Source organism: Oryzias melastigma, linkage group LG21 (genome assembly GCF_002922805.2).
Source record: "Oryzias melastigma strain HK-1 linkage group LG21, ASM292280v2, whole genome shotgun sequence".
NCBI lineage: Eukaryota > Metazoa > Chordata > Actinopteri > Beloniformes > Adrianichthyidae > Oryzias > Oryzias melastigma.
This window is the reverse complement of record NC_050532.1, coordinates 891571-902717: the sequence shown is the minus strand read 5'-3', so window position 1 is coordinate 902717 and position 11147 is coordinate 891571. Positions and strand designations below refer to the sequence as shown.

The 11147-nt window shown below is 40.4% G+C and overlaps 1 protein-coding gene across 1 annotated transcript in view; it reads left to right on the top strand.

Moving 5' to 3' along the window:
• pde1a (phosphodiesterase 1A, calmodulin-dependent) overlaps window positions 1-11147 on the top strand; it is a 57096-nt gene that overhangs the window by 40347 nt on the left and 5602 nt on the right. The window contains exons 9-14 of the mRNA XM_024286566.2: window positions 2761-2886; window positions 2999-3100; window positions 7586-7706; window positions 7784-7865; window positions 7930-8050; window positions 10683-10867. Coding sequence (XP_024142334.1) covers window positions 2761-2886; window positions 2999-3100; window positions 7586-7706; window positions 7784-7865; window positions 7930-8050; window positions 10683-10867 — 737 coding nt within the window. The remainder of the gene's footprint in view (window positions 1-2760; window positions 2887-2998; window positions 3101-7585; window positions 7707-7783; window positions 7866-7929; window positions 8051-10682; window positions 10868-11147) is intronic.

Below are 11147 nucleotides of genomic sequence, written 5' to 3'. Positions count from 1 at the left end.
TATCGCATCGTATCGTGAGCTACCCAGTGATTCCCAGCCCTAGTCAGAATGGAGCGGAGCTGGGAGCTTGTGTCCCACCCAGTGTATTTCCTACATCACAACTTCAGTCTTTTTCAAACTGCATTTTTTTTGTCTGTTCCTGATTCACAACAATTCAATTAAAGAGATACTCAGAAATGCAATTTTAATTTTCTTTATATATCCTCCATCATCAGAGAAGTGGTTTTGGTTAAAAACACCAAAAACACATTTTTTATTGGAGTTGGTCTTTAATGAGGATAGACATTGTGCAGAGTTCCTTCCATTTATGTACGGTTACCAATTTAAAATATTTGTGACAATTTTCTGCATGCAGTTATAAAAGCTTTTAGTATCATTTTAGCAGAGTGTGTTGTTTGTATAGTGTTTTTAGTTGTTCTGTACAGTTCTACTGTCAGTCACTAAAAGATTTGGACAAACTGCTTTATGTTCTGTTACTGCAAAGCAAGCCCAGATCATAAGTCTACTAAACCGTGCTTTAGAACTGGTGGAAACACTTTGTGTTGGTTTCACCTGTCCATAGTGCGTTGTTCCACACTCAGATGTTCTCTTTTGCCACAACAGCTGCAAAAAGACCATCATAATTCTCAAAGGTGCTGTAATGAACTTCTTTAGCAGCTACATGGACACAGTCTGAGGCACGCTTCCTGTATTTGTTGGCTGTATTTTTCTAGAAGGTGGCATTTGTCTTTCCACACTCTGCTTCTACATTTAGACGCGCTAAACAAATAACTGTGTAGCGTCTGAGGCTGCGCCTAATTTTAAAACCCGCTGAGGTTTTCACACGACTGCTTTTGTTGTTGTATAATTTGACACTTTGTTCTGGCAGATAAAATGTTCCAACAGAATAAATCAATAGCCGTTGCCTCACGATGCCGGTCTGTGATGACATCCTCGTTTGTGAGGGGTTCAAACTGTCTTTCATGCTTCAGAACTCTCTTTAAAAATGCACGTGATGAAATCAGTAAACATTAAAAAACTCACTCACTGCATTATAATATTTGGGTTATTTTTAAAAAGACCTACTTTTGTGAAAATGGGTGTTTTTAACATGTTCTTATGGTATTTTTAGAATGATAGAGGACATGTGTAAATTAAAAAAAAAGCTCAAAATTGTGTTTCTAAGTATTTTTTTATTCAAATCACTGTGAATCAGGAGCAAACAAAAAAACGATGATGAAAAATATTCTGGGCGGGTCACATGCTCCCTGCTCTGCTCCATTCTGATGCATCCACTTCAGACAAATGGATCCATGTTTGTCTTGGGTTTTTTGCTGGATTTGGATAGCTCTAACATATCTCACCATCTTTGTTGCACCAGTCATGTTAGGTTGGGGGTGTGAGGGGCTGTAAGCTGGCAGGAGAGAGTAAATGGGGCCAGGCTAACTTTGTGCCAACAGTTCTCCACACAATCCAAAGGTAAATTTCTGATGAACTCCTGTCGCTCTGCAGAAACTATGTCCTAATAAAATGACAGTTGTTTGGATTTTGACTTAGAACTGCATAATCCGAATTGAAAGACGGCTGGGAAGGTTTTTAAAATAGATCAAAAGATGACTGGGGAGGAGCTTATCTTAATTTATTTGATTGCTTTAAAAATCTCTCTTGAAAAAAAAAAAGAATAGATTTTTTGTGAACACTTCCAAAAGATTTAAAGTCCCCTTATGACAATTTTTGTAAAAAAATGTAAAAAAAACATTCCCAGTAGTGTTTTAATTATGATTATTAAGTTTTTAACCAAAATCCCACAACCTAAATGTCTTAGAAATAAATTTTTCATGTTGATCTGAAACCAAAATCTCCTCTGAGGGGGCGTGGCTTTTGTTGCTGAGCTGAGTAGCTCCGCCTCTGATCGCCCCCTGTCTGATTATGATAGCTCTGTGTCTCTCTAGCATAAATCTTCTGCTACATAAAAACATCCATCAATCTGGGTAATGTCCAGCCGTATGGTTCTGATCCGGATGTCAGCTGGACGAGGAAGTGAAGATCTTCATGGACAGAACTTCCTCCAAAATCCTGATTCTTTCTCCTTCCAGTTCACCAAAGACTCTTTTAGCTAATTCTCCAATGTTTATTGACTGTGATCAGTACATTCAATCATTGGTTTCTCAGAGTTCTTGATAAAATAATCAAAGCTAACATCAAAATGCTCTTTCATTGATTTACAATCCTTTCCAACTGCGGTCAAATGAGCCGCCGTTCACATTTCCGTGGTCACATCAAGAAGCTCCGTGGAGTCTGGTGGAGATTTTCCAGCGTTCTCAGTCCTGCTACCGTAAGTATTGGATGAAACTCACACCAAAAATCCAGTGATGCTGATTTGACCAAAGAAATGTGAACGGCGGCTCATTTGACTGCAGTCAATGTGAAGATACCATCTTCTCTTCTCCAGAACCTGAACTAGACACTAGGAACAGATGAGGGTTTAGTGCATGTGCAGCAGAGCTGTTGATGGAAAGAAGATCATTCATTCAAACAGAGTCTGTCCAAGACACTTTGATTGATTTAAAAGGAGAAATACTCAGACATACAAAATGATTTCTTTAACATTTGTTCTCTTTTATAAGAAAAAATGCCACATATACATGTTAAAAACTCAAAAAACAGGTGAGGTACTTTAAATGATTTCTCAATCTGGTGTTTTTAGTCTTGAATTTTGTGCTAAATTCTATTTGATTTAAAAACACCGGCGTCTGATCCGACCATGTTCCTCTGTGTCAGGTCAGAGGTGGCCATTCTGTACAATGACAGGTCAGTGCTGGAGAACCATCACGTCAGCGCCGCCTACAAGCTGATGGCAGAGGAGGATATGAACATCCTGGTCAACCTGAACAAAGACGACTGGAGGTTTGCTGCCCAAGTTTCAATTTTCTACCTTAACTCATCTAAAATGTGTCAAACGGATTCTTCACTCACACATAGCAGATGTTCATCACTGTGTTTGCTGCCTGTTTTCCAGAGAACTGAGGTCTCTGGTGATTGAGATGGTGATGTCCACAGACATGTCCTGCCACTTCCAGCAGATCAAGACCATGAGGAACGCCCTGACACAGACACTTGGGTCAGTGATGGAGCCCCGACCTTTGACCTTTCAATGCTAGACCACCTAGTATTCTGCTGTGGAGATGAATATTCACAGAAACTCTGATCCAAAAGATGTCCAGGCCTGATATCAGCCTCAGGACCAGTATTATTGATTTATTAAATTGACCATCAAACTTCTGGACTACAACTGTTTTAAAAAAAGCAAATGAGCCCAGATGACTGATATACAAGGAATAAGGCTTCTGCACACTCTCCAGACACATTTTCATTTATGATTTATATTACTCTGAGAACAGTGAACTATAAAAGGACCTCTTTTTTCAAGAAGCTGGAGAAATCTGAGTTGATAAATTACAAACCTTCACAATTATCTACTTAAGGCCAATTAGAGCATTTTTCAGGGAAGCATCCTGACAATTTATCCAGAGATTTATTAGTTATTAGATATAATTCCATCCCTTTCTTACTTTTTTTTTCTTGTAAATATTTAAATGTGCTACAGTGGTCAGGAGTAGAATTGTTTTAAGGCAAATGAAGCTTTATTTGTGTTAACTGGTGGATTTTTAAAGTTGTTTCTGCTTTTGAATAGCTTTTTTGCATTCTCAAGATTAGTTTTTTGCATATGTTATTAAAAAATAGATGTTTTAAAGGAAAATGTGTCCTAGAAGGTGGATTTAAAAAAAAAAAAACTGTTTCCTGATGACTCTTTTGAAAGGCTTGGAATGACAGTTCTCATGTGTTTTCTTATTTCCATCAACACCAGAATATAATATATAAATATAAACCTCAACAAGACATTTATGAATTTTTTGGCACTAGCACACGTGCTTTCATAAATCTCGTGATACATCTTCATATCCCAACATATTTGGCAAAAATCATACAAAAACCTGTCGAAAAACGACTTTAAAAAGCTGAGTTGTGAGAGCTTTTCGGTTTGCATTCCTGCTGCGTCCATGAAATAGCAATGAAGTCTTTTTATTGGATCTGTTGAAAAGGAAAGTGCCCCACTAATATTCTGAACACATTTCATTTCTAAACACACACCTGTCAGCGTGATGTCCAAGGGGAATGTTCTGTGTGAAAAACTGTCAGAGTGGGGATGAACACAGCATGCAGACAAGAGCAGCAAATCACTGCCACCTGCAAATATGCACACGTGCATCAATAAGGAGCATAAAGGAACCAATGTGTCGAGCAGAGAAACGGAACACCAGCAAACACTAAAAAACTGGAAGGGCACAGCAGCAAATGTACAGCTGCCGAGTGGAAGGACTCAATCCAGTTCAGATTATCAATAAAATCACAACTGGAGTCCTCTCACAGAGATGTACAGATGCACCAAAGGAAGAAATTATCTTTTTGTTGTCATATAAATTACACTGAACATAGATATAAACACAACATTCTTGTTTTTGTCCCCATCTGTCATAAGATAAACTCAAAGATCTGAACTCAAAGATCTGAGACATTTTCCACAAACACAAAATAATAATTTCTCTCAAATATTGTTCACAAATGTGTCTAAATGTCTGATAGAGAGCACTTCTCTTTGCTGAGATAATCCGTCCCATTGCACAGGTGTGCCACATCAAGAGGCTTAATTACAGCATGATTACTCCACAGGTGTGTCTTAGACTGAAAAAGCCACTCTGAAGCATGTCATTTTGTTTTATTGGGGTTTATTGAGGACTTGTATAAAACGGTCAGTATCTAGTGTGATCACTATTTGCCTCATGCAGTGTAACACGTCTCCTTTATCGAGCCACCAGATGGCAAACAAAAGTCACAGTTTTGAGATAAAAATTTCCAAACAAAATGTAAAGTTTTAGAAGTTAAACTTCAAAATTTTCACAAAAAAATATTTGCTTTCAAAATATTTTTGCGTTTTCAGATTCATAGTCTTACAGTACGTAGTACTACAAGTTTCAGTCATTTCAGTTTAGCAGATGTGACACACTATACTTTGAATGTACTAACTTTGGACAAAAGTAAACATGAGTTCTTAAATATAAAACACCCTGTGAAAATTAATATCATAAGTTAAAAATACAATTTCTTATGACCTCAGTACCCTCCAGTAAAACAAATCATCCCGTCTCAAGAGTGGCCTTCTGTTGTGGCCAGTCAAAGGCGCACCTGTGCAGTCATCATGCTATCTAATCAGTATCTTGATTAGGAACACCTGTGAGTTGGGGTGGATTATCCCAGAAAAGGAGAAATTCTCCCTATAACAGATTTAGACACATTCATGAACAATATTTGAGAGAAATTATTAAGAAGTGTTTGTAGAAAATGTTTCAAATCTTTGAGTTTATTTCATGACAAATGGAAAAACAAACAAAAGTGTTGTTTATTTTTTTTGTTCAGTTAAATTGTTACAACTTTAGTTCAAATATAGCCCAGATAGTGGACCAGCAGAGTAAAAAGTGCTCTTGAAACCTCCATTCGTCTGTTTGTGGAGCCGCAGCCTGAAGCAGTATGACTTGCTGAGGGAGGAAATGTGTCTTCCTGGGTCAGATTAAACAGAAATGAGTCAAACCAACACAGAAACCCTGAAACAGCTGAGTCATGAAGAGAGATACACAGATAAAGTTAGCAGCGTGGAATCACAGGGAGTGAGCAGACATGGAGGGCATCAAACAAAGACCTCCAGTTCGCTCTGCAGCAGCAGGACAAGCAGCACCGCTCTGGGTCACTGCAGGAGAGCCTTAAGGCTCGATCAAAAACCATGGTTTCTGGTTGATTTTAAAAGCACAGACGCACAGTTTGGAGTGTCATGCCTTAAGAAAAATGAAAATTATTTTCTATTTTTGAAGAAGCAGCAAAGGAAAATGCTACATAATTTCTAGCAATATTTAACACAGGATCCCAGCAAGGCCAAGTGGGCCCCATATGGTTAAAAAGTGGGCAGAAAATGGGTTTGCTCACATTGACTTGAATGGGAATTCAGTGAGTTAGCTTTCTACGCTAGCCAGCTGCCTGGTGGACCGCGAAGCGTGCCAGTAAGCTTCCCTGTAGAGAGCTAGTGAGCTACTCTGTAGCATCCTAGTGAACTCGTCTGTATTGAGGTAGTGAGCGCTGAGCATGCTAGTAAGTGCCACTGTAGCATGCTAGCGAGCTCTACTGTAGAATGCTAGCAGTCTCCTCAATAGCGAGATAGCGAGCTCTGCTTTAATGAGTTAGTAAGCTCTGCTGTAGCAAGCTAGCGGCCCCTCCGTAGGGAGCCAGCAAACTCCGCTGAAGCATGCTATAAAGCTTTGCTGTAGCATCCTAGTGAGCTTCTCTGTATCGAGGTAGTGAGCACCACTGTAGCATGCTAGTGAGCTCTAATGTAGCATGCTGGTGAGCTCTTCTGTAGCGAGCTAGCGAGCTCTACTGTAGATAGCTAGTGAGGTCCACTGTTGCATGCTAATGAGCTCTTCTGTAGCAAGATAGCAAGCTCCGCTGTAGCATGCTAGTGAGCTCCACTGTAGCATGTTATCGAGCTCCGCTGTTGCGAGGTCCTCCGTAGCATCCTAATGAGCTCCACTGTAGCATGCTAGCGAGCTCCCCAACAGCGAGCTAGCGAACTCTGCTTTATCAACCTAGCGAGCTCAGCTGTAGCGAGCTAGCAGCACCTCTGTATTGAGCTAGTGAGCTCCTCTGCAGCAAACTAGCACGCTCTGCTGTATGGAACTAATAAGCTCAGCTGTGGGAGCTAGCGACCACCAGGGTGGCTGGTTAGCACTGCAAGTCTAAGTGGGCAAACACAGGTGGGGCCACCACGGAAATTGTAGACAAACCCATTTGAGGCCAAATTTTATGCCCACTTTGAAACCATATGGGGCCTTGCTGGCTGGTACGTTTTTTTTTAAATAGTCCAGCATAAGAAGGCGCACAAACTGTTTTCTTCTTTTCTCTAAAGGTCATTTACTTCACATAGAGGATAGACAAAAGGTAATTTAATGCTACTTTATAGTAAATTGTCATAAAAAAAGCCAGACTTTACAAAGAAACTGATGATGGATTCCAGGAGAAATCCTTTTTAATAATATAGACTTTAAATGTCCGAAAGTCAAGAACAGAAGTGAATCAGATGGTGGACAAGACGGAAGAGGATTTTTCTTTTTTTGGTGGTGAAACGGCCCAACATACGGTCCTGCAGGCTGCTGGACCAGATTGGCATCCCTGTAGGGTCCTTTACAGAAATAGTCCGAACAGAGCCCGGCGTCCCACTCTCTGTTTGTCATTCCTTGTGGAAGTGTGGAGGGAAGCGGCTGTCACGCTCTTCAGCTCATGCTTCGGGGAAGACGCTGTTATCAGCCTGTCAACACGCCCGTTCTGCCTGTGTGTCTGCTGCTGACTGTACTCTGCACACCAGCATACCAAATCAAACCCCCCGCCCGTGTTACATACAGTACTGGGACACAATGTTTCCTCTTCTGGTTAATTTTTCTTACTCTAACTTACACAAACTACAGTTTATTGCAGCACTAACTTGTATTCATTCTTTCTCCAGTATAGACAAAGTGAAGGTTTTGTCGTTGATGCTTCATGCTGCAGACATCAGTCACCCCGCTAAAGCCTGGCCGCTTCACTATCACTGGACCCACAGTCTGATGGAGGAGTTCTTCAGACAGGTGCCACACATGAACACAAACAGAGTTCACAGAAGACAAATCCCGTTTGCACAGTTTTGGTGACTCTTGTCTTTCAGGGAGATAAAGAAGTGGAACTTGGTCTTCCCTTTTCGCCACTCTGTGACCGCAAAGCTACCATGATTGCCCAGTCACAGATAGGTAAGGAAAACCATCAGCCAATCACACTGGACTCTGTCATTCTCAAACATACGTCTTTGTGCAGGTTTCATTGACTTCATTGTGGAGCCAACGTTCAGCGTTCTGATAGATACCACTGACAAGGTGATTGGGCCACTGATCGAAGAGGACAGGAAGGCCAGAGAGACTGGAAACAGACGCTCCAGGTGACTCGACAATGTTCCAGTCGTATCTCAAAAAAGCATTTTTCCTCAATGAGACATGTTGATTTTTGGGATAAATCTTCTGGAATTAGTCAATTACCTTTGGAATAATGCAGGACTTAAGCATCTCATAGAAGGTTGAACACATTGGGTAACATGTTTTAATATTGTACATAAAGAAGCCAATGAAAGATAGAAAAATACTCCAAAGATATCAGCCTACAGATGAGACATTCTTTTAACATGTAAAAAAATGCTTTATTTACATAATTTACCCTTTCAAAATATCAGAAAACAAAGTAACGGTGTGTGCAAAACTTTGGGCACTTTGCAGAATTCATAGTATGCCCCTCCCCCTTTGGAAAAATCTGAGACCTGACAGTGTCATGGATTGTTCACAATCATCATTTGCAAAGACAGGTGATTTCAATATCAAAGTTTTTAAATAATCCGAGTCGTCTGACCTTTCTTCAACAATCAGCATCATGGGTTCTTCCAGCAGTTGTCTAGAACACTGAAACTGAAAGTAGTTGATGCTCACAAAGCAGGAGAAGGCTATAAGAAGAGAGCAAAGCGTTTTCAGATGCCAATATCCTGTTCATTAAGAAATGTCAGTCAACAGGAACAGTGTAAAGTAAAGCAAGATCTGGAAGAACAAGAAAAATCTCAGACAGAGCAGCTGCAGGATCGTGAGAAAAGCGATCTCTTACACTACGAGGCATAAACTGAAGGTTTTGCAGCGGCCTTTCCAATCACCTGACCTCAACATCATTGAAAATCTATGGATATACCTGAAAAGAGAAACAGACATCCCAGAAGTCTCACAGAACTGGAAGACTTTTGTAACGAAGAATGGATGAAGATACCTCAATTAAGAATTCAGAGAGGGGAAGTAGTATACGGTACTCACTCTGCAGGGTGCCCAAACTTTTGCATTGACCTTTATTTTGTTTTTAGTGATTTAAAAAGGGTAGATGATGGAATTATTTACAGATTTTTTACATATTAAAATAATGTCTCATCCGTAATCTGATGCCTTTAGAGGATTTTTCAGTCTTTCCATTAGGTCTTTGTGCACGAGAAAATAGCATTTTACCTGGGGTGTCCAAATTTTTGCTCCCCTCTGTATATGCTTGTTTCCATCAGCTAAGGTCTTAGTCACATCCGCCCTCACAGGTGGATATGCGCTGTCTGCAGGTGATAAATGGGCAAACGTGTACTGAGAGAGTAGGTGGCCTGCATGAAATATCAAGATTGTAGACCTCTCAGGGAACCCATAGAGTGAAAATGTTCATGCACATTATTTCTATGGGCCTGCTGTGAGCAACGGCTGAAAAAACAAGAATGGGACTTTTCACGAGCAGGGTCGGCCTGGGGCATAGGCGAACTAGGCGGCCGCCTTGGTCATCATCTGGTAGAGGGGACATCACATTGCAATTTTTATTTGTTTATTTATTTTTTTTTTAGTTTGACACACAACAAATTTTATGTAAAATGTAATAATTAAAACAATAAATAAATTAATTCAAAAGTTGGGGGTGGGGCAAAAATCAAGTTTCGTCTAGGGCGCCATGCAGCCCAGGGCCATGTGTTAACAAGTAAATTATTGCTTTCAGCTAATAAATAAGAACTTAAAGAAAACATTTTCTATTTGGATGTGCCCTGTCATTTTAGAGCTGTGTAAGTAATGGTGTGTGTACTGGTACATTTCTGTATAAACCCCTTAGAGAACCAAAGCTCGATATAGAACCATGATTCAGGTTTGCCCTTCTACCTTTTCAGTTAACCCAGCGCAGTAAACCTGGCAGATAGAACAATCTCCAACTCCAAACTGGTCGTTTTCATGATCTCATGATGAGAAAATGCATCATTTATTTGTCAAGCCTGCAGCACACCTTCAGCTTTGATATTGGGAACCACATCCTCCTGGTGAACCCCGATCTTATTGTGTGGACTCCCAAACCGCCATGTCCCTCTTTTATCAAATCTAATTGAAATATAAACGCTGAAGGTTTGGAGCCGCATATTCTGCAGCCCTGAAGCAAATTTCAGGCAGCAGTTCTGTGAATTTTCTGCCACCGTGGGTGTATGAATGTGTGATTGTGACGGTGAAGCTCTTAAGGATTTGAAGAAAGTATAAATGCATTATAGAGGTACTATTACCCTTTATCTTTCATCGTTTTACTTCTGCAAGAGTATAATTTTGCTGGAAATATATTGTTGGTGAAACATGATTTACTCGACCTTCTCACTGTTAAGGCCATCATGGGGAGTCTGTACAAGAAACACTGAAAAGGTTAGCCTCAGATGATGGACGGTGTCCCTTATTTTGTCTCAGCATGCTACGGTCAAACCAAATGCACCCAGAGGTGACACGAGCAGGGAGGAAAAACGCCTCAAAACATTCAAATGTTTCGCTATTTTTTTTATGTTTTAGGAATAAACCCCCTAAACAAGAGTTGAGCAAATGCATATACACCATAAAAGAAAGTCTAAGCTGATGCAGGTTTTCTTGCTTAGTCGTGCTCTTCATGTGTGATCAAATAAAAAATCTGATTTCTTTTTATTTTTTCTTTGAACTCGTGGTCACGTTCTGGCAGCATCTCTCATCTCTTTCAACTCTTCCACGTTTCAGCCTAACAGGAAGTGGTTCAGTCACCGTCGAGTCGGTGCAGAGGCACAGCAGTGGTCTCCATGGCAACAGCGATGATGGACCGACAGACTTTTCACTGACTGCCATCGACCTGCCGGCTATGAGGCTCCACCTTTCCGGCGTCATTGCGAGCAACAAGGAAAGATGGAAAGAGCTGTCCGTGCACGGTAAGTGCACCGTAAAACAAAAACTCACGTTTTCAATGAGCGGAAACATCCAAAGCAACACATCCCACCATCAGAAAATGTCATTGTCAGAGTTATTGTTGAAATTTTGATACTAAGAACAATGAAAACAATGGAGGTAGGAAGACTTTCTTCTTGATATGTTCATATAGAAGTCTATCACACACCAAATGTAACAACTAAACTGCCCAAAACAGCATGACTCTTCTCATTAAGCTTTGCTAATGAGGGGAACAGCAGCAGGAGAACAGCAGCATGTTGT